Genomic DNA, 24,383 nt, shown 5'->3' with positions numbered 1-24,383 from the left:
CCAGGATGGTCTTGATCTCTTGACCTCATGATCCACCCGCCTCGGCCTCCCAAAGTGCTGGGATTACAGGCGTGAGCCACCGCGCCTGGCTTGATAGCCTTCTTAATACTTCCATGACTAGGAAACTTTTTTTTCTTAAGTTCTTTTCTGTTCTCTGAATTATCTTTGCTTTCTCTGGGTTCTGATTCTTTTAAATTAGTTAGTTAATTAATTTATCTGTAGTTATTCTTAAACTTTATCTTTCATGTTGCTGGTTTTCTTTATTAGGTCTGGCTTATCTATCTTCATTTAAGAATGAGGGACTAGGTTGATTATTACAGAGAACCCTCATGGGTTTTTCTACTGTTAAATAGTTAGGGTTCTTTCCTGCTAGTACTATCCCCTGAATAAGAATTAATTTCTTTACATTGACAGGGCTTTTCAGAGGCTGGGAAGTAGCTTTTAGTATGAGGAGCCCCCAATGCCAGAATAGGGTGACTTTAACCCTGCTGTATGGGAAACTTCTTTAGCAGCCATGATTCTCTTCAGGTCATTTGTTAATTGTTTTTGTTTGTTGTTTTTTTGTTTTTAGGGAAAAATCCCCTGGTAAGGAGGGAGAGCAGAGAAGGGAAAAGGGAGCTAACTGGCTCAGGTTTTCTGTAAATAGACTTTTAAAAGCCATAAGACTTATTATAAAAGAGCCCCAACTAAGTCTAAACGTAATCAATATCATTACTCTTCCCTTGAATAACATGAAGACCTTAGATTGCTTTAACATTTATTTCCCTCTTCAAAGCTTAGATGTATGTGTATGATTTAATTTACACAGTATAACACAGTATTATATAAGGTATAAAGTAAACCCCAGCCACTGTGCATGTCTTTTCGTCTGTAAGATTTCATAATGCATCCCTCTATGATTTAGTTTAGTTAACCTTTGATCCTTTATGTCTGCTGACTCAAGTCCTGGAGTTTCTGCCTGGCAGATTATCTCTCTCTTATGCTTGTGTGGCATCTTCCTCCCTTTACAGGAGGACATGCTTCCAGCCTTTTTCCATGGAGCAGAAATTTGTTGAAATCTCTTTCTGGCTAGTTGTCCCTCATTCATTCTTTTCGGTGTTCAGGGTTTGCTACCTTTTCAAACATTGTAATCACTTTTTGTGGGGTTTCAGTAGGCAGTGCAGATGAATGTGTGCTTAGTTTTTATCCAGAACCAGTAGTCTTAAAATATCAACTGTTTGAGGATTTTAAATTACATAGTTATAAAGGAAGTAATTGTAATAAATAATTTATTTTCTTGGTACATTATATTGAAATAGTTTTTCACTCTGGCCTTTAAGTGAAATTTCTAAGTTTGAGTAAAGATTTTTTTGGTCAAGTAACATGACAGATGTCAAAATAAATGGCTTTACTGTTAGTCTCATTTGACAAAGCCCTGCAGCTAGCTTCTCTGAGGGCGGCTTCACGGACTGTGATATCCTCGAAGACCAGCCCTTGCTGTCATTCCACCCTGCCATCCTTTGCTTGTTGGTAATGTCTCTTCTTACGGTTACAAAGTCCATACCCTCAGTATCTAAGAGCAGATGTGAGAGGGATTCTTTTCATGCCTGGAAAGGGAAAATAAAATGAGAGGCAATCCCAACATATTTGTTTTGTGTTACACTGGCAGCCCTGGGCCCTCTGCCCACCCTGGAGGCTGAGAACATAGGTGCCAATGGGAAGCTGACTGCGCAGAAACGAAGGGTGGGCGAGGGGCTTATGGGGAGGTCATTAGCAGGGGCAGCCCCAATTTGATGTTTCCCCTTCTCTTTTTCTACCCCTTTGACAAAGGAATTTTGTTCTCTTTAAAAATTTTTTTATTTATTAGTGTTTTTTATTTTTTCTTCAACTTTTTAAAAAAAGTTCAGGAATACATGTACAGCATGTGCAGGTTTGTTACATAGGTAAACATGTACCATGCTAGTTTGCTGCACAGACCATCCCGTCACCTAGGTGTTAAGCCCAACATCCATTAACTATTCTTCCTGATGCTCTCCCTTCCCCAGTACCTCCCTCCTATAGGCCTGGGTGTATGTTGTTTTCCCCCATGTGTCCATGTGTTCTCACCATTCAGCTCCCATTTATAAGTTAGAATATGTGGAGTTTGGTTTTCTGTTTCTGCATTAGTTTGCTGAAGAAAATGGCTTCCAACTCTATCCATGTCCCTGCAAAAGACATGATCTTGTTCTTTTTCATGGCTGCATAGTATTCCATGGTGTATATGTACCACATTTTCTTTATGCAGTGTATTATGGATGCGCATTTAGGTTGATTCTATGTCTTTGCTATTGTGAAATAGTGCTACAGTGAACATATGTGTGCATGTGTCTTTTTTGGTAAAACGATTTATATTCCTTTGGATATATACTCAGTAATGGGATTGCTGGGTCAAATAGTATTTCTGCCTGCAGGTGTTTGAGGAGTCACCACACTGTCTTCCACGGTGGTTGAACTAATTTACACTCCCACCAACAGTGTATGAGTGTTTCTTTTTCTCTACAATCTTGCCAGCATCTGTTTTTTGACTTTTTAGTAATCACCATTCTGACTAGCATGAGATGGTATTTCATTGTGATTCTGATGAGCTTTTATTCATGTTTCTTGATTGCATGTGTGTCTTTTGAGAAGTGTTGGTTCATGTCCTTTATTCACTTTTTAATGGAGTTGTTTCTTTTTTCTGATAAATTTGCTTATTTGTAGACTGTAGATATTATGCCTTAATCAGATGGGTAGATTACAAATATTTTCTCCCATTCTTTAGGTTTTCTGTCTACTCTGATAATAGTTTCCGTTGCTGTGCAGAAGCTCTTTAGTTTGATGAAATTCTATTTGTCAATTTTTGCTTTTGTGGCAATTGATTTTGGCTTTTTTTGTCATGAAATATTTGCCTGTGCCTATGTCCTGAATAGTATTGCTTGGATTTTTTTCCAGAGTTTTTATAATTTTGGTTTTTGCATGCAAGTCCTTAACCTATCTTGGGTTAATTTTTGTGTATTGTGTATGGAAGGGGGTCTAGTTTCAATTTTCTGCATATAGCTAACCAGCTCTTCCAGCACCATTTATTAAATAGGGAGTCCTTTCCCCATTGCTTGTTTTTGTCAGGTTTGTCAAAGGTTAGATGGTTGTAGGTGTGCAGTGTTCTTTCTGAGTTCTCTGTTCTTTTCTATTGGTCTATAGGTCTGTTCTTGTACCAGTACTATGCTGTTTTAGTTACTGTAGACTTGTAGTATAGTTTGAAGTCAGGTAGTGTGATGCCTCCCACTTTGTTCTTTTTTGCTTAGGATTGTGTTGGCTATTTGGGCTCTTTTTTGGGTCAATATAAATTTTAAAATAGTTTTTTTTAAATTCTGTGAAGAATGTCAATAGTTTAATGGGAATACCATTGAATCTATACGTTATTTGGGCAGTATGTCCATTTTCATGATATGATTCTTCCTATCCACAAGCATGGAATATTTCTCCAGTTTTTTGTGTCATCTCTGATTTCTGTGAGCAGTGGTTTGTAGTTTTCCTTGAGAAGGTTCCTGACTTCTCTTGTTAGCTGTATTCCTGGGTGTTTTATTCTTTTGGTAGCAGTTGTGAATGTGAGTTCAGGATTTGGCTGTCTGTTTGCCTGTTGTTGGTGTATAGAAATGCCAGCAATTTTTGCTCATTGATTTTGTATCCTGAGACTTTGCTGAGGTTGTTTATCAGCTTAAGTTTTGGGGATAAAACAATGGTGTTTTCTAGGTATAGGATCATGTAACCTGCAAATAAGGATAATTTGAGTTTCTCTCTTCCAATCTGAATACTAATTATTTCTTTCTCTTGCCTGACCTCCCAGGCCAGAACTTCCAACACTGCGTTGAATAGGAGTGATGAGAGAGGGCATCCTCGTCTTGTGCCTGTTTTCAAGGGGAATGCTTCAAGCTTTTGCCCATTCAGTATGATACTGGTTTGTCATATGTGGCTCTGACTATCTTGAGGTGTATTCCCTTCAATATCTAGTTTATTGAAAGTTTTTAACATGAAAAGATGTTGAATTTTATTGAAAGCCTTTTCTGCATTTATTGAGATAATCATATGGTTTTTGTCTTAAGTTCTGTTTATGTGATGAATCACATTTATTGATTCGCGTATGTTGAACCAAACTGGCATCCTAGGGATGAAGCCAACTTGTTTGTGATGGATAAGCTTTTTGATGTGCTGCTGGATTTGGTTTGCCAGTATTTTGTTGTGGATTTTTGTATTGATGCTCATGAAGGATATTGGCCTGAAGTTTTCTTTTTTGGTGTATCTCTGCCAGGTTTTGGTATCAGGATGATGCTGGCCTCATACAATGAGTTAGGGAGGAGTCTCTCCTTTTCAATTGTTTGGAATAATTTCAGTACAAATGCTACCCATTGTTCTTTATACCTCTGGTAGAATTCAGCTCTGAATTCATCTTGTCCTGGGAGTTTTTTGGTTGGTAGGCTATTTATTACTGCCTCAATTTCAGAACTCATTATTGGTCTGTTCAGGGATTTAGTTTCTTCCTGGTTCTGTCTTGGGAGGGTGTATGTGTCCAGGAATTTATCCATTTCTTCTAGATTTTCTAGTTTATCTGCATAGAGGTATTTATAGTAGTCTCTGCTGGTTATGTGTATTTCTGTAGGATCAGTGGTGATATCCCTTTTATAATTTCTGTTATGTTTATTTGATTCTTCTCTCTTTTCTTTATTAGCCTAGCTAGTGGTGTATGTATTTTATTAATATTTTTCAAAAACCAGCTCCTGAATTTTTTTTTTTTTTTTTTTTGGTCTCTTATCTCCCTCAGTTCAGCTCTGATCTTGGCTATTTCTTGTCTTCAGCTAGCTTTAGGATTTGTTGCTCTTGGTTCTCTAGTTATTTTAGTTTAGATGTTAGGTTGTTAACTTGAGATCTTTCTGGCTTTTTGATATGGGCATTTAATGGTATAAATTTTCCTCTTAGCACTGCTTTAGCGGCATTTCAGAGATTCTGATACATTGTCTCTTTTTTCTAATTAGTTTCAAAGAACATCTTGATTTCTGCCTTAATTTCCTTATTTACCCAAGTCATTCAGGGACAGGTTGTTTACTTTCTATGTAGTTGTGTGATTTTGAGTGAATTTCTTAATCTTGAGTTCTGCTTTGATTGCACTGTGGTCTGAGAGACTGTTTGTTGTAATTTTAGTTCTTTTTCATTTGCTGAGGAGTATTTTACTTCTGATTTTGTGTTCAGTTTTAGAGTAAACGCCATGTGGTGATGAGTAGAATGCATATTTTGTTGTTTTATGGTGGAGAGTTCTGTAGATATGTATCAGGTTCTCTTGATCCAGAGCTGAGTTCAGGTCCTGAATATCTTTGTCAATTTTCTGTGTTGTTGATCTGCCTAATATTGTTAGTGGGGTGTTAAAGTCTCTCAGTATTATTGTGTGGGGGTCCAAGTTACTTTGAAAATCTTAAGAACTTGCTGTATAAATCTGGATGTTCTTTTATTGGGTGCATATATATTTAGGATAGTTAGCACTTCTTGTTGAACTGAACTCTTTGCCATTATGCAGTGCCCTTCTTTGTCTTTTTTATCTTTGTTGGTTTAAAGTCTGTTTTGTCAGAAACTAGAATTGCAACTCCTGTTTTGTTTTTTTTCTGTTTTCTATTTGCTTGGTAAATTTTCCTCCATCTCTTTATTTTGAACCTATATGTGTCTTTGCATATGAGATGAGTCTCTTGAGGACAGCATACTGATGGATCTTGGCTCTGTATCCAGCTTGCTATTCTGTGTCTTTTTAACTGGGGCATTTGACCCATTTACATTTAAGGTTAGTATTATTATGTGTTAGTTTAATCCTGTCATCATTATGCTAGCTGGTTATTTTGCAGATTTGTTTATGTGGTTGCTTCATAGTGTCACTAGTCTATGTACTAAACTATGTTTTTGTAGTGCCTGGTGTCGGTTTCTCCTTTCCATATTTAGTCCTTTTTTCAGGAGCTCTGTTGCAAGGCAGGCCTGGTGGTGACAAATTTCCTAAGCATTTGCTTGTCTGAAAAGAATCTGTTTCTCCTTCATGTATGAAGCTTAGCTTGGCTGGATATAAAATTCTGGGTTGGAAATGTCTTTAAGAATGATGACTATTGGTCCCCAGTCTCTACTGGCTTATAGGGCTTGGGTTTCCGCTGAGAGGTGTGCTGTTAGTCTGATGGGCTTCCCTTTATAGGTGACCTGGCCTTTCTCTCTGGCTGCCTTTAACTTTTTTTTTCATTCTGACCTTGGAGAATCTGATGATTATGTGTCTTGGGGTTGATCTCATGGAGTACCTTACTGGGGTTCTCTGATTTCCTGAATTTGAATGTTGGCTTGTCTTGCCAGGTTAGGGAGGTTCTTCTGTATGATATTCTGAAGTAATGTTTTTCAACTTGGTTCTATTCTCCCTGCCTTTTTCAGGTACCCCAATCAGTCATAGTTTGGTCTCTATACATAATCTCATATTTCTCTGAGGTTTTGTTTATTCTTTTTAATTCTTTTTTTCTCTATTCTTGTCTGCCTGTCTTAATTCAGAAAGATAGTCTTCAAGCTCTGATATTCTTTCCTCTGCTTAGTCTGTTCTGCTATTGATACTTGTGATTACATTATAAAGTTCTTGTGTTTTTCAGTTTCATCAGGTTAGTTGTTTTTTTCTTAATCACCTATTCTGGCTATCAGCACCTGTATTGTTTTATCATGATTCTTAGCTTCTTTGCATTGGGTTACAACATGCTCCTTTAGCTCAGTGAAGTTTTTTATTATCTATTTTCTGAAGCCTTCTTCTGTCAGTTCAGCTATTTCAACATCAGCCCACTTCTGTGCTCTTGCTGGAGTGGTGTTGTGATCCTTTGGAGCAGGAGAGGCACTCTGGCTTTTTGAGTTTTCAGCGTTTTTGTTGATTCTTTCTCATCTTTGTGGTCTTATTTCCCTTCTGTCTTTGAGCTTGCTGACCTTTAAATAGGATTTTTGTTGAGTTTTTATTATTGATGGTGGTGGTGTTGTTTTCTATTTGTTTGTTTGTTTTTCTTTTAACAGTCAGGCCACTCTACTGTAGTGCTGCTGTGGCTTGCTGTACTCCAGACCCTAATTGTCTTGGTTTTTCCCATACCTGGAAGTATCACCTTTGAAGGCTATGAAACAACAAATATGGCAGCCAACCCTTTCCTCTGGAAGCTTTGTTCCAAGAAGTTACTGACCTGTTGCCAGCCCACACGCATTTGTAGGACATGGCTGGAAACCCTTTTGGGAGGTCTCATCCAGTCAGGTGGAATGGAATTACAGACCCACTCAAAGAAGCAGTCTGCTGCTTTTTGGTAGAGCACATATGCTGCATTAGGGGGGACTCTTTCTTCTCTGGACCATTTGTATTCTCCAAAGACAGCAGGCTAGAATGGCTAAGTCTACTGAACCACAGAGATGGCAGCCGCCTCAGTCCCTGGTAACTTGGAACTGCCTCAGACAGATTCCAGACTGCTTTGGTTGGCTGGCTGGAATTCCAAGCCAGTGGGTCTTAACTTGTGAGTTGCTGTGGAAGTGGGACCCACAGAACAATGCTGTTTGGCTCCCTGGATTCAGCTCCCTTTCTAGGGATATATACAGCTAGATATCCACCCTTGCTGGGGATCCTGGGGCCAGAATATGTAAAACTTCTGGGTCTCTGTGTGTGCCTGAGCAGCTGCTTTGCTCAGACACCACACAGTTCTGTGTTTTGGACCCAAGGCCCTGGTAGTGTGAACTTGAGGAAATCTCCTGATCTGTGGGTTGCAAAGAACCATGGGAGAAGCATTGTTTTCTGGACAGGGTTACACGATCACTCACCACTTTTCTTGGCTGGGGACTGAGGTTCCTTTGGCTCCATGCCACTCCCAGGTTGGCTGTTGTTCCCCCACCTTCTCCGGCTTTTCTACATTCTCATGGGTTAAGTTGTTTGCCCTGTCAGTCCCAATGTGAGAACCTGGGCATTTCAGTTGAAGGTCCTGAATTAACTTGGCCCTCTTCATTCCTCTCTGTGAGTGCCACAGACCACAGCTGCTTCTAATCAGCCATCTTGGATCAACCTTGTTATTCCCTTTTTCACTGGTTGTTTCATTTCACTCACATCTATAAGCAAAAAAAAAAAAAAAGAGACACTTAAACAGCATAAAAAAGTGACTTTTGTAGGTTATTGTTTGGTAAAGCCTTTGATTTAAAAAATCTCTAATCATGAGCTATCACTCATATTTGGTCATTTTCTGTACTTATAATTTGGGTATCTAAGACTTAATGCTGAATTGGGGCATTTATAGAATAAATAAAATGCCAGACCTGTCTGGAAAAGCCAAGCTCAAAGCAAGAGTGTGCTGTGGTGGGAGTAGGTCAACTGTGAAATCTTAAACTGCCTTCATGTCGTTACTATACCATTGAATAGCTATGTGAACTTGGACACTTTTTAGAACTTCACTTTCTTTAAGTGGAGTGAGGGTTGTTATGAGGCTTAAATGAGGTAATGCTTGTAAACTGCTTAACATTATGGTTGGTACACAATAAAGTTTAGCTGCTATTACCAGTTTTGTCTCTGAGGCTAGTTCCTAGATTTATGGAGTTACAGACCTGGAGAAACATATTAAAGTCCAGCATTATTCCTTATTTTAGAGAGAGAAAATTGATGCCCAGAGTCACTGAAGTTTTCTGAGGCTTGGTTGTCACGTCTAGGTGCTTTACAGCTTGGCTATGCTTTGAAGATCATCTAAGCTAATAGGTGGAAATGCTATGAAGATCATCTCAGCTAACAGCTAATAGGTGTCAGTTTTTTAGAGTTGTTCATACAGTGGCTAATTGTCTTGCCTGCTCAAGGACTGAATGATTTTATAAAATAGCTTTCTGCTTCTGACAATAGAAAAAGCCATATATTTTCTTTCTTTTTTTTTTTTTTTTAAATTTAGATGTATCCAGTTAAAGCAGGCAATAGATGAAAATAAAAATGCTCTTCAAAAATTAAGCAAAGTAAGTATTGTGGTTAATCACATTATTAAAACATCTCTTCTTATACAAGTATTTTTATTAAGTGAGAATTAATTCAAGTTGATAAGTTCCTGGTTTTGCATTAGCGATATAGTCTAACTGCAGCCAGTGGCCCAACAGGTTTGCTAAGTCTGTGTGTCTGAATGAAAAATCTGGGTCTCCAACTACCGAAAAATATTCAGCTTTGATGAACTCATCTGCTATTAAGGATTCAGACAATCCTGGAAGGAGCTATTTTTGTTTTTGCATTTTGTGAGTTCTTTGTTTTACAGTTTAGAATTGTTTTTATTTTAATTTCCTTGTGGGGAAAGAATGCATAATCTGGCCCTGAGGGTAAGTGGCAAAGAAGCATCTTGTATCAAATAGCAGCTCTGATATTAATGACTCTGCAGAAATAGGAGTAATAGGAATTTAACTTTGGCAATCCCTTCAGGTTTTTTTTTTTCACATGAGCCTTGGCTACAGCTAGATATCTGGGTCCAGAGACCCATGGAGCCTTTAAAGTGGAGGGTACCTGAAAGTCAGCTCTCCAGCTGTATATTACTCGCCTTTGCTGCATCTGAGATATGCGGTCACTGAAGATCTCATCCAGATCTCTCCAGTGACAAAAAACTTTTCAACTTAGACTGTTGAAAAGTTTGAAAACCTAATTATAGGAATAATTAGGTGAGGAAGTGGAAGCTCTCAGTGGTGAAGCAGCCATGCCTCTTCTGTCAATAAGTGGCAGAATTTGGGTTTGGTGCCTGTCTTATTGACCGTAAAGCCAATCTTCTGTCAGAACCTATCTCTGGCTGACTATGGAAGGTTTATAATACTTAGCAAGGAAATGAAAACCCAAAACAAGTGGTGTAATTTTGTTTTTTTTCATTTGGTTTGCATTCCAACACAATCATCTATGTTTCTTTTAAATCTAATTTATTTCCCTAAGATAGGTGTAATGTCACACTGATAATTTGTTTTATAGCACTTATTGGAGTTTTTTGTTGTTCTTTTGAAATTAATAGGAAACTGAAATGAATTTTTCAGTAAAATGGACCTACATTCTCTCCTAGGCTGATGAACCTGCACCTGTTGCAAACTATAATCAGAGAAAAGAAGAGGAGCATAATCTTTTGGACAAGCTTACCCACCAACTGCAGGGCCTTGCTGTGACAATAAGTAGAGGAAATATAACTGAGTATGCTTCCTTTCTACCTTTTTTCCTCTTTTTTTAAGATATGTAACCAATAGCTTTAATGTTTGACTCAAAGACATATAACGGTATAGATATAAACAAATGACACTAACAATGCTATCTGTCAACATTTGTTTATTGTGTATAATAGAAGTTGTTAGATCCCATGAGAGATGTAAAGAAGTGTAAGTCATAGTCTCTGCCCTCAGGCAATTTATAATTTAGTTGAGGAAACAAAGATCTGAAAACCTAAATGAACAAATGTTAGAAAATAAAGATGATATCTTTAATGTCAATGTTGATGTGTAAAAGGAAAGTGATTTGGAATGTCTACTTGCATTGTTTCCCCTTTCATAAACATTCTTTAAAAATTTGAAGCAAAGACTGAGTGTGGTAGCTCATACCTGTAATCCCAGCACTTTGGAAGGCTGAGGAACAAGGATCACTTGAGGCCAGGAGTTCAAGACCAGCCTAGGCAATATAGTAGACTCTGTCTCTACAAAAAAACCCAAACTAGTCAGGCTTGGTGGCTATAGTCTTATAGTCCCAGCTACTTGGAAGGCTGAGGCAAGGTGGATTGCTTGAGCCCAGAAGTTCCAGGCTGCAGTGAGCTATGATCACCTCAGTACACTGTAGCCTGTGCAACAGAGTGAGACACTGTCTCTATTTAAAAAAAAAAAAAAAGGCTGGGTGTAGTTCATGCCTATAATCTCAGCATTTTGGGAGGCTGAGGCGGGTGGATCACTTGAGGTCAGGAGTTCAAGACCAGCCTGACCAACATGGTGAAACCCTGTCTAATAAAAATACAAAAATTAGCTGGGCATGGTGGTGGGTGGCTATAATTCCACCTACTTGGGAGGCTGAGGCTGCAATGAGCTGAGACTTTTCCACTGTACTCCAGCCTGGGCAACAGAGTGAGACTCTGTTTCAAAAAAAAAAAAAAAAAAAAAGCAGGGACTTTTCTGCCAGAGTGAATGTAAATAGTAGCTTTTGAAAGTTGTAAAGAAGACTTACATATGCAAGATGAGTATTCCTTATCTGAATTGCTTGGGATCAGAAGTATTTTAAATTTTGGATTGTTCTGGATTTTGGAATACTTACATTATACTTACTGGTTGAGCATCCCTAATCTGAAAACCTACATTTTGAAAGACTCCAATGGCATTTCCTTTGATGTTATTTTGAAGCTCCAAAAGTTTCAGATTTGGGAGTATTTTGGATTTTGGATTTTTAAATTAGCGATGCCCAATGAACAAACCTAATTTGTGGGAAGCAAAATAAAAAATCAATTATTCAGACTCTTTCAATGTTGTTCCCCAATCTTTATTCTGTCCCCTGGGAAAAAGTGCTGAAGGTGGTAGATGCAAGGATCTAGAATTTCCACCAATTCTTAGTACTGAGAATGGCAGAGTAGTTGGTATTGGACTTACCTTCCCACCGTGTAAATGACTGTAAAGTCTGCAAAAATATACAAAGCATCTGTTTGAAGTCATTGAGCATCCACCAAGCAGGGTTGATATTCTTGATATAGGGAGATGCATGAAGTGAATCCTATGTTCACCTAAACTTCTTCGCTGGGAATAATTTATGGGCTGTGGTGGAGGAAGGTAGATTCCAAGCAGGGAGTAGCAGTCTTACTGGACTGAAGAGACAGGTCACACTTTGGAGCTGCCCAGTTCACTGGGAGTTGTGGAGCAAGGTGCTAGAGAGAAGGGAGCTGCAGAGAAACAACTCCAGCAATCTAAAAGGTCTACTGGGTTGTATAGGACATAATTCCTGCAAGGCCTGGCAGAAAGTGCCTGCTGGGAGACTGAGAGCTTAGTAGATTCTGGAAATCATATAGTCCTGGAAAACATTGAAGTTTGTACCTAACTATAGTAAAGAGACTTGGGAAATGCTTCAGGCATTTAGTAGAGATCACAGAAGGCCCAGGCCCCACGAGTAAAGAAAATACCCTGAGAGTAACAACCATGATCTAGGAATAAAGACAAAGCTGAAGTAGGTCTTCTCTCTCAGAGCCTAAAAGCAGACCTTATCAGGAACGAGATATTTTAACTGTGTATCATTAAAAGAATTTAACACTTCTTAGAGGAATATAACATAATCCAAAGTCTGTAAGTGTGTCTTCTAATGTGTCCATCACAGCAACCAGTAAGTAAAAAAAATTAGAAATGCAAAAAAGCAGGGAAAAATACATGATCAATAAGTGACAAGATGGTCAGTAAAAACAGACCCAGACATGATCCAGATAGAGTTAGCTGACAAGGACTTCTAAATAATATGATAAATATGTTAAAGGAAATAGAAGAAAAGATGAATTAATTGGGGAAAAGAGTGTATTTTAAGAGAATTCATATATAGAAAAATCAACTAAACATTCTCTAACTAAAAAATATAATATTTGATAAACTAATGGCTGAGAACTTCCAAAATCTGACTCAATGTATAGACTCAAGAATCTGGGAAATGTCATAAAATCAGGAGATTAAATAACCAGTAGCTCAGAGATGTGAAAATTAGCAAATAAGAACCATAAAACAACAACTTATAGGAAAAGATAGATAAGATGAATAGAGAGGAATCTTAATCAGAGAAATAGAAACTAACAAAGACCAAAATGAAAATTCTGGAACTAAAAAATATAGTATATGAAATAAAATTATAGGTTGGCTTAACGGAAGATTAGATACAACAGAAGAAGGGATCAGTGAACCCAAAGACAGCTTTAAAACTTTTTCAAATTGATACATAAAAATTTAAAAGTGCAAGGAACAAAACAGAATGTAAGAGGTGAGACACTGTTAAAAGTTATAACAGATTTGTAGTTGAAGTCTTGGAAGAAGAGGAGCAAGAATGAAGCACAAGAAATATTTAAAGAGGTAGTGACTAAAAACATTTTAAAATTACTATCTAAGAAAGATTTCAATCCACTGATCCAAGAATCTCAGGGAACCCCAAACAGAATTGTAAAGAAACCCACACACAGGTACATTAGAGTCAAACTACTGAAAACCAAAGATAAATAGGAAATCTTAAGAGTTGCCAAAGGAAAAAAGGAAACATGTAGAGACAAATGACAAAATTACCGTTGCCATCTTGTGAGAAAAAATACAGGTCAGAAGACAATGTAGTAACATCTTAAAAACATTGAAAGAAGAAACCATCAACTCAGAATTCTGTATCTGGCAAAAGTATAAAAAATTAAAGTGAAATAAAGACACTTTCAGGCAAACAAAAGCTGAGGAAATTTGTCAATTTACCTGCAGTATAAGAAATGTTAAAGGAAGTTCTTCAGGCTAGCAGGCAATGATCCCACATAGAAATTTTGATCTTCAGAAAGGATTGAAAAAGATGGGTATGTGGGTAAATATAAAAGCCTCTTTTTTTCTTTTCTACATGCCTTTAACAGACACTCGATTACATAAAGCAAAAGGTACATTTGGGGTTTTATAATATCCAATTGATTATCATTATTTGCAGTAGTTATATTCTATAAAATTGCCATGAACACTCGATTAGCAAATATTAAACCATTGCTTCTGGGGAAATAAGTCTAAAAATAGACTTAAGACTCCTGTGAGCCTCTGGTCACAATGTTTTTGTCAACTGAGTGACATACAACCTTGTGTTACTGTTTAAAGACCCCTTATATCAGATATTTTATTGATTCGTTAACATTGAATTCACACCAACAGCACTATCACTCATGCATGAACAAGTCTTATCTAACACATGATTTTCTCCAGAGGTAGATTATAGCCTTCTTGTACTTAGGAATAGCACACAGCTCTTCAGCGCTATGTTTGGGGGCCATTTTACACACCAAAATCACCAAAAAAAAAAAAAATTGCAAAAAGTGTGGCACTAAATAGACTGCAAAAAAGACACTTTCCTATATGAGAGCTGAAAAAAAAAAGGCAGGTGTCACCACACTCAACTTCCGTTGGGAATGTGTATGCCAGACAACTCAAATTTTTTTGCCACTTTGTGTATGTCCACAAGTGATCACAAAAGCACGGCAGTTATTAATTAGGGAGTTACAAATAAACTTTAGTGAGCCAATGAATTCACAAATACAGAATCCGCACATTACAAGGACTGAGTATATGTAGAAGTAAAATGTGACAGTAGCTTAGCATAGCACAAAGTCTGGCAGGTAAATGGAATTATTTATCTTAAAAGTTATTTTATCTTTGGTGAAATATGATATTAGACTATGATAAGTTAGAGATGCATATTGTAATACCTAAAACAATCACTAACAAGGTAATACAAAGAAATGTAGCTAGCAAAACAGCACAATAAATGGAATATTAAAAGCGATTTTATTAAACCAAAAAAGACAATAAAGGAGAAATTAAAAATAAAAAACAGGTGAGACAAATAGAAACTAAATAGTAACATGGTTTCAAAGCAGCCGTTTGGATAGTTACATTAAATGTAAATGGAGTAACATTCCAATTACAAGAAGGATTGTCAGATTGAATTTTTTAACCCAAATATATACTATTTAGAAGAGATACACTTTAGTATACAATTATAGAGAGATTGAAAGCAAAGAACTGGAAAAAGATATTCCATGTTCTATAACAAAGATATTCTTTGTTCTATAACCAAAACAAAGGTGATGTGGTTACAGTAATATCAGCTACTTAAAGCTAAAAGTAATCTACTGTTTAAGAAAGGACATTTTGTAATGTTGAAAGAAAGGTTCGATTCAACAGGAAAAAAAATTCCTAAATGTGTATACATTTAATAACATGGGTTCAAATGTATAAAGCAAAAGTTGCCAGAACTAAAGCAGAGCTAGATAATTCACAATCCTTAACCACCTTCATCTAATTACACATAGTCAAGCCTTTCTTAATGACAGGGAGATGTTCTGAGAAATGTGTCATTAAGTGATTTCATCATTGTACAAATATCGTAGAGTGTACTTGCACAAACCTAGAAGGTATAGGCTACCATAGACTTGGGTTACACAGTGTAGTCTGTTGCTCCCAAGCCACAAACCTGGACACCACGTCACTGTGCTGAATACTGTAGGCAATTCAGTTGTAACACAGTGGTATAAATGTTTGTGTATCTAAACCTATCCAAAAATAGGAAATGTACAGTAAAAATATGGTATGATATCTTATGGGACCATCATTGTATATTTGGCCCGTTGTTGACTGGAACATTGTTGTTCAGTGCATGACTGTGTATGTGTAGAACATAGCACCTAAGTATGTGTTATGTAAATAATATTCTTTTCAGTGCGTTAATGAAACATAATGTTATGTAATTAATGTAACATTAATGAAAATGAACCATGTTAGACCATAAAGTAATTATCATCAAATTTCTAAAGTTTGAAGTTATATAATATTATGTCTATTCTTTGATGACTTGGAATGACATTAAAACCCAATGACAGAAAAAATAATTAGAAATCACTACTGTTTGCAAATTTTCACACACTTCTATATAAAGTGTGAGTCAAAGAAAATATAACAGTGGCAATTAGAAACTATTTGGAATGATAATAAAATGACTGTGGGTTGCAACCAACGTAGTGCTCAGAGGGAAATTTCTATCTTTTGTTTGTTTGTTTTGGAGACAGGCTCTCTGTCACCTAGGCTGGAGTGCAGTGGTGCAATCTCGGCTCACTGCAACCTTCACCTCCTGAGCTGAAATGATCTTCCCTACCTCCACCTCTCTGAGTGGCTGAGACTACCAGTGTGTGCCACCAGGCTTGGCTAATTTTTTAATTTTTATAGAGGCAAGGTCTCACTATATTGCTCAGGCTGGTGTTGAGCTCAAGGGTTCATGCAGTCCTCCCACCTCAGCCTCCCAAAGTGCTGGGGTTACAGGTGTGAGCCAGTGTACCTAGCCGGAAATTTATATCTTTAAATGCATAGTTTGAAAAAAAAAGTTGTACATCAATTACTAAAGCATTGAACTTATTTTTTTTAAAAGCGTATTATACACCTTTTAAAAAATTATTATACTGGGATACATGTGCAGAATAGGCAGGTTTGTTACATAGGTATACCTGTGCCGTAATGGTTTGCTGCACTCATCAACCAGTCATCTACATTAGGTATTTCTCCTAATGTTATCCCTCCCCTAGTCCCCCACCCCCTGATAGGCCCCTGTGTGTGTTGTTCCCTTCTCTGTGTCATTGTGTTTGCATTGTTCACCTCCCACTTATGAGTGAAAACATGTGATGTTTGGTTTTCTGTTCTTGTGCTAGTTTGCTGAGAATCATGGTTTCCAGCTTCATCCTTGTCCCTGTAGAGGACATGACTTCATCCTTTTCTGATTCCCATTCATGCAGCCTGGTTTAGGTGTCCCTTTTGTGTGACTGATTTCTTAGTATCCTGTATATACCTCTACTCTAGTACCTATTGCACTGTTTTATAATTCTCCATTTTCTAGATTGCCTCATTGCAAGCTCCTTGAGGATGGGGATTTGTGTCTGGTTTACCTTTGTGTCTACTGTGTGTCTCTCTGACATGGAACTTGACTTACACCATCAGTGTCATCATCATAACTGACTTTTATGGAAAGCTTGCACTGTTCTAAACACCTTGCAAGTAGTAACTCATCTGAATCCTCATGACAACCTTAGAAGGCAGATTCTATGATTATCTCTACTTTACCAATGAGAAATGAAGAGCTTAAAAGAAACCTGTCTAAGGTCACCCAGCAAAGAGGGAATAGAGCCAGAATTTAAATTTAGCAGAGTCCATGCTGTAAGTACTTCATAATAATGCTCGAAGAGCATTTTCTGAATGGATAAATTGAAGACTTGAATTCAAGTCTCCTGGCCTCAAGTCCAGGGATGCTCTGCCATCTCACATACATAACTCAGCTCCCTTTCCACCCCAGTCTCTCCAAGCACACCTTCTTAGTTAGATGGTAGAAATTGTTCATTGTATTTTCCTTCATTTCTTTTATTTGCCAGCTCCAAATATGGGATATTCATGTATATATAGAAGTTATACTCATAGCTGGTCTGTTCTTGTATATTATTTCAAGTGGGCCTACTCATAGAAACACTTTTTGTAGAGTTGGGGTGTCTACTGAAGAAGAAGAAAGTGAAAGTGAAGAAAGTGAAGACAGTGGTGAGGAGGAAGAAGATGCAGAGGAGGAAGAAGATGCAGAGGAGGAAGAAGATGAAGAGGAGGAAGAGGAAAATGAATCTCACAAACGGTCAACCAGTGAAGAATACATTGCTGTTGGAAATTTTACTGCTCAGCAAGTTGGAGATCTTACATTTAAGGTAGGTAGAATAAGACTGATACCTAACCTCGGGATTCATGTCTATACCTGACAGAATAAGGAAACTCTGTATACCTGTATTATAGATTCTTGAAGTTTTTTAACAATCTGTTTAAATAAGTAATAATTATGATTTGCAAGCAGTAGTAATATGAGATGATGTTACTACAGTTATCTCTTCTAAAGATTTTTGAAACTAGCTTTATTGTTGAGAATTCCTAACTTAGGGGTAAAATTTTATAATTTGTTATTGAATGTCATATGTATAAATTCATTCAAGTGAGTAAGACAATGTCCATAGGTGGAGGTAGAAGGGAGTACTTCCTGCCGTTTTGTAGCAATCTTTCCTGTTAACTTGATATGAAAGGGGCTTATATCCATGCTTGCTTGGACTGGGCATAAATAAGTGGCAGGTGGGACGGAACAATACAGGTGTGATTTTTAAAGGAATTTGAACCTGTGTTTTCTGCTAGAGAAATGAGCCAAAGGAATTTAAGTGAATATATGAATTTTGGTTCTTATATTAAACTTCAAAGTTTAGTAACTGATTAATAATCAAATACACAAGAATATTATGCAACTAATTATATGGTTTGATTTATAGATTTTTTTCAAATTCTCCTGAAAAATGGCATCAACATTAGACAATAATGTATGTTTTACGAAAGCGTTTGCTTTCTTAGTGTCCTCAGTAGTGGAAATGCTTTTGTCTTCAAAGATGAATTTTATTTTTATAAATGAATGAGTGTTATTCAAAACATATCTGGTGAATTAAGTGGGTAATTGTACTCACTAAATACTGTTTTTCATTAAAAATAGGGTTCAAGTTTAATGGAATTGATTTTTTTGGGGGAATTCATGTGCTGCTTCTGAAAGACACTTTTCCAGAGAGATTAAAATATTCACACCGGGCATGGTGGCTCACACCCGTAGTCCCAGCACTTTGGGAGGCCAAGGCAGGCAAATCATGAGGTTAGGAGATCGAGACCATCCTGGCTAACACAGTGAAATCCTTTTTTTTTTTTTGAGACAGAGTGTCGCTCTTGTTACCCAGGCTGGAGTGCAATGGCACTATCTCGGCTCACCACAACCTCCGTCTCCTGGGTTCAAGCAATTCTCCTGCCTCAGCCTCCTGAGTAGCTGGGACTACAGGCACGCGCCACCATGCCCAGCTAATTTTTTGTATTTTTAGTAGAGACGGGGTTTCACCACGTTGACCAGGATGGTCTTGATCTCTCGACCTCGTGATCCACCTGCCTTGGCCTCCCAAAGTGCTGGGATTACAGGCTTGAGCCACTGCGCCTGGCCTGTGAAATCCTTTTTTTACTGAAAATACAGAAAATTAGCTGGACATGGTGGCACGTGCCTGTAGTCCCAGCTATTTGGGAGGCTGAGGCAGGAGAATCTCTTGAACCCAGGAGGCAGAGGTTGCAGTGAGCTGAGACTCTGTCTCAAAAAAAAAAAAAATTCAAAAATGTTTTACACAGTAATTGAATATTTGGAATAAGTATGGGGCCTTAAAAATGATTGTGAAAAATGGTTCCTATTTACATAAATGGTTCAAGTGTGTATTAGGTAACCAGAAGGAATGATTCATTAAATTATGTCACATTTATGGTTTAGGTGAGTTAGGCAGATTACATAGGGGTTGGGTAACAGGGAAGCTTTTGATAAAACTTAGAAAAAATATTAGATTAAGAAAAGACTTTGCCTTTTCTTCAGCATATATTTTGAATCATTGGTAATGATATATACTCATGATTTTTGAATTTTGTTTAAAATTTTTTACTTTGTTTTCCTTTAAGAAAGGGGAAATTCTCTTTATAATTGAAAAAAAACCTGATGGTTGGTGGATCGCTAAGGATGCCAAAGGAAATGAAGGTCTCGTTCCCAGAACCTACCTGGAGGTTAGTCTTGGTTTGTGCTTTCCTTTTCTAAGCCTTTTTTTTTTCACTTCTAATAAAACATTTAGCTGTGTTCTTTTGACAATTTGACTAGTGAATGACTTGAGATACAGAATTTGCTTTAATTTTGGAGGGACAGCACCTGGGAAACACATTGTATATTAATGGCCCTGGGGACCTGTGAAGTGTTATGCATGTGAGCCCTAGAATGTGATCTCACAGCAAGGATGCTTTGTGGATTAATGCTGATCAGAACAAATAATAGATGTCTATTGTTTATTGCAAAACATAACCACAGGTAACTTTGTGTTAACTTCCACGAATATGTGATCCCCTTACTAAAATGTAAACACACTATACATGCGTGTTTGCAGCCAGTATTTTCTGATTTCATAAAATAACATGGTCATTTTCTGTGCTAAGATATGTAAATTTCTGTCTGGATCAGCACTGTCCAGTAGTACTATGATGCAAACCACACATGTAATTTAAATTTTTCAATATCTACATTAAGATATCTTTTTGCTGACATCGCTTCTGACACCAAGTATGTGGATTTTCTCTGACACCAAATTATGTGTTTCTATATCAGTTCTCCTACACCAACCAGTGCCAGCAATTCAGTTTGATTCTGACACTAATGCCTGGAGCTAGCACAGACCCCCATAGGATAAAGGCTCAGTCCCACAAGACTACAGCCCACTTCCGTTGCCGGTCACAAGAGACACCCATACTTCTTATGTCCTAAGAGCCACCCATACTTCTTACTGACTGGCTGTACAGTCACGAGTTCCCACACCCTCACCTCAGGGTTTCAGTAATTTACTAGAATGACTCATAGAACTCGGGAAAACACTTTCCTTGCATTTCCCAGTTTATAATAAAGGATGTAACTCAGGAACAGCCATAGACTGAAGTATTGATGGCGGGTGGCTGGCATGCTCTCTCTGGGCCTGCCACCCTCCCAGCACCTTGCTGTGTTCACCATACTGGAAGCTCCTGGAACCCTATCACTTAGGGGTTTTTATGGAGATTTCATTAGTTGTATTAACTAAATCATTACCCATTGGTGATTAACTTAGTCTCCAGCTCCTCTCCCCTCTACTGAGGTTGGAGGGTGGGGCTGAAAGTTCTAACCTGTAATTCCCCAGGTTGGTTTTTCTGGCAACTCTCCCCTTCCTGAAGCTGTCCCACCTAGAGTTACCTCATTAGCATAAACTCAGGAATAGTTGAAAGGGACTCCTGATGAATAAGAAAACATACTCCTACCATTCAGGAAATTCAAAGGGTTTCAGGAGCTCTCTTCCAGGAACCAGTGAGAACAAACATATTTTTTTTTCATTACACATATTTTTACAAAGTAAAAAGAAACAGGAAGAATTATTTTTAATATATTTTATATTATCCAGTATTTTGACATATAATCAATATTTTAAATTGTTGAGCTGTTTTGCTTTTTTAACATTAAGTTCAAAATCCAGTGTTTGTTTTACATTTATAGCACTTCTCAATTTGGACTAATTTCAAGAGCTCACTAGCTACATGTGCCAAGGGGCTATAGTGTTACAGAGGGCAGATCTAGATCATCTTTTTCAATGGCAGCAAGTCTTCTAATCTCATTTAGATGGTCATTTAAGTTGTTTCAACCTATAGTCACTATCAATTATATTGCAGAGAACATGGGATTAGCATCCTCTGTCAGTTACTAAAAGATCCCCCCCAAAAAAGTAGCTTAAATAAGGTAGAAGCGCGTTCCTCTCAAGCACAAAAGTGTGGAGAAAGGCAATCAAGAATTGGTTAAGATCCTATCTAATATTTTACTGTGTTTCTGATATGAGGCTGCTCTTCCTAGAGTTATCTATTTAGTTTTAAGTCAGCTGCTGGATCTTTTAAGGATTCCGAGCAGCAAAAGGAGAAAGCAGTCAAAACACATAAGCTTCTGCCTTTTTAAGAAGGTTTCTTGGAAGTTACGCAAAAAACTTTCAGTTGTTGCTCATTGACCAGCACTTAGTTCTCTGGCAACACTTAGCTGCAAGGAAGTTTTGGAAAATGTAGCCTTTTAAATGGATCATTGCCAAAATCAGGGATTTTGTTTGGAGGAGGTAGGGAATAGGTGGTAGCCAACTGGCAACTTGTGTTGTCATCAAGTCTGCATGCATCTTTGCATACTTGCCTGATTATCCCCTTAGGTAAATTCCTAGATGACCATCACTGGTTCAAAGGGTTTACTCCTTCGTTTTTGATTTATTTTTCCAATTTGCCTTTTAGAAAAATTATGCTGATTTGTACTCTCACCTCTAACAATCAGAGAGCGCTGTTTCCTCAGACATTTGCCTATGAAAGCTGTTATCAACCTTTAAAATTTTTGCCCATATGACCAACAAAAAGGTGTCTTTAGTGGTTTTATGTGCATTTATTTTACTCCTAATGAGGCTGAGCATCATCTCATATGTTTTATGTCCATTTGTATATCTTCTTTGCAAATGACCCTTTTGGTTTACTTTATTGATACATAATATTTTATGTATTTATGTGAGTGCTTTTTACTTGCATGGATTGTGTAATGATCAAGTTAGGGTATTTGAGATTTCCATCACCTTGAGTGTTTATCATTTCTACATATTGGTACCTTTTCATTTCTTTTGGCCATTTTTTTTCTAAGGGATTTAAAAGCTCTCTCATTGAGTTTTAGGAGCTTTTATAATATTTTAATAATAAGGTTATTAATCTTTAGATATCTGTGTTAGATATTTTCCCCCCTCAGGATATGTGTAAGTTATGTGTTAGATATTTTCTTTGTGAACTTTAGGCCATAAAAAATCCACTTATGATTTTTTTATTTTGGTATCATAATTGGAAAGGGCTTCACCGTCTCCAGATTATTTTCTTCTAATGCTTTTTTCTTTCTTTTCTTTTTTATTTGAATAAATTCTATCTGTAATTTATTTTGATTAAAGTTGCTCTCTATCTCAATCCTTATTATTTTTTGGAATAGTGAAGTTATTAACCATGTGTTGAAAATTTATTTCCCACGAATTTTTACATGCTCATTATATATACTAAGTTCCCATCTGTGCTCGAGGTTTTCTGAAAGCATTGATGCTTTTGTTTTTTTCTTTTTAAACAGAAAAAAACTGGAGGGTTAGGTGGCAGTACTGGTATTTTTATTGGTTGATTTTTGCATTAGTTAAAAGCACTTCACTTTTCAATGGTTTTTTTAGCCTTATAGTAAAGAAGAAGAAGATCAAGAATCAAGTGAAGAAGGCAGTGAAGAAGATGTAGAGGTGGTGGATCAAACAGCAGATGGAGCAGAAGTTAAGCAAAGGTACAAAAGTGGGAAAGGATATCAGAGTAAGTTTAGGAAACATTTTGTTTATTTTTACTGTTATAAATAATTCATTGCTTTCTTGAAGTGGAGACAACTTGTACCTGGAGAGCTTTTCATACTATTGTCTGTTTAAAGATCATTACTATTTTAATTTCGTAATTATTTTTAATACATTTAGTTCTATCTTGTTTTCATCTGGAAACTGTTAGGTTTTCAAAACTTACTGATGATTATAAACTGTGATTAAAGAAGCTCCCTAATTGAGTGAATAGGCATATCATGACCTGACTCACTTTGCTATTTTGTCTCCCCAGAACTGATTCCCACTGGAGTGCTGTTCAAAAAGCAATCTCAGAGGTGAGTATCTTCTATCTTATTAATGATGTCTTGTTTTATTACCCAATAGATCTGATGGGAAACAGGATGGAGACTGTGGAAGACAGCAATGATCTGAAAGAGGGTTCAGCTGCTCTGGAACACAGAGCTCTGCATGCTAAGCACTGTATGGTGCTTAGGTCCTTAGGAGAGGCAGATTCAGTGATGGCATCCTCTCAGGAATTTGGGGCTAAATCATATTAATCTTCCAATAAAGTCCGTACGTTTATATTTTCCTTTTTTGAGTTATAGTTACTCTAGTGATAAAGAGAAAGTATTATAGAGGTGTGAAACCATGACTGAAAACAAATTTATTTTGATGTTACTATCTTCAGCAGATAAACACTGTTGATATGTTAACCACGATGGGAGCCATTCCTGCAGGATTCAGGCCTTCCACACTCTCGCAACTTCTGGAGGAAGGTAATGTGTACCTATCAGCCACTGCACTCTTTGAGCCAAGCAGTCAAGGTCTATGTCTAATTTTTCTATTATGGGCAAAACACATTGTTGAAGAAGTATAAAATGCTTTTGTGTTAAGAAGTAAAACTAATGACTGTATTTTTTCTAAAGTCTCTAAAAAGTGCTTACAGATTTCTGCATTTTACAAAAATATTTGAATTGTCTTCATCATGGGGCATGTTATTGGCCTAAAAGTCTTTCTTAGAGGTGCTTTAAGAGGATCTTTTATGTGTTTTATCTGTAAGTTTTGTACTATTGTTTTTATGCATAAATCTATATTGGTGCTTCTATTTTGGAAAGCAGGTTTTTAGTAAGCAGCATGGCATTTTGGAAGTGTCTGTACCCTATAACATAATATTATGGATTTTTGATTTTGAGTTCTTTTTTTTGTAAGAAAATTAAAGAAAAATTATTTTTTCAGGGAATCAATTTCGAGCAAGTTACTTCTTACAACCAGAGCTCATGCCTTCTCAACTGGCCTTCAGAGATCTGATGTGGGATGCTACAGAAGGCACTGTAAGTATAGTTACTATCAGTAAAACTGTAAATCTTCCAGATTTTGTCATGTTTGCAAGCAGACAAACAGCATGTTAATTGATTAATGCATTATTAAAGAAACTAGTTTCTATATGATAAATTTGAAATAGTGATATTTTTACAACTAAGAATTTGGACTTGTTTCTTTTCTCCATTACCCTCTTCTCTCATTGTTAAAAAGGAAATAATACTAGATTTGTTCTATCTTAATTATTCTTTGCCTCAATTTCTTCATCTGTAAAAATGGAATAATAATAATGCTTCCAACATAGAGTGATTTTGAAAATTATGTGTGTGATGGGCTTTGAATAAT

The 24,383-nt window shown here is 37.0% G+C and overlaps 1 protein-coding gene across 5 annotated transcripts in view; it reads left to right on the top strand.

The window, feature by feature from the left end:
- Positions 1 to 24,383, top strand: part of NPHP1 (nephrocystin 1) — a 73,240-nt gene that overhangs the window by 6,202 nt on the left and 42,655 nt on the right. For 4 of the 5 annotated variants that reach the window (XR_012517013.1, XM_074396919.1, XM_074396913.1 and 1 more), the window contains exons 3-10: positions 8,943 to 9,003; positions 10,074 to 10,198; positions 17,252 to 17,465; positions 19,270 to 19,371; positions 22,590 to 22,693; positions 23,011 to 23,053; positions 23,407 to 23,494; positions 23,955 to 24,049. Coding sequence is in view for 4 of the 5 variants with exons in the window: in XM_074396919.1 (XP_074253020.1) it covers positions 8,943 to 9,003; positions 10,074 to 10,198; positions 17,252 to 17,465; positions 19,270 to 19,371; positions 22,590 to 22,693; positions 23,011 to 23,053; positions 23,407 to 23,494; positions 23,955 to 24,049 (832 nt within the window). In the remaining variant the exon portion in view is untranslated. The remainder of the gene's footprint in view (positions 1 to 8,942; positions 9,004 to 10,073; positions 10,199 to 17,251; positions 17,466 to 19,269; positions 19,372 to 22,589; positions 22,694 to 23,010; positions 23,054 to 23,406; positions 23,495 to 23,954; positions 24,050 to 24,383) is intronic. The other variant, XM_074396924.1, reaches the window with a different exon arrangement.

The sequence above is a fragment of the Saimiri boliviensis genome, chromosome 1 (assembly GCF_048565385.1).
Source record: "Saimiri boliviensis isolate mSaiBol1 chromosome 1, mSaiBol1.pri, whole genome shotgun sequence".
Lineage (NCBI taxonomy): Eukaryota > Metazoa > Chordata > Mammalia > Primates > Cebidae > Saimiri > Saimiri boliviensis.
Note: the sequence above shows the minus strand (reverse complement) of the source record. Positions and strands in the feature narration are given on the sequence as shown.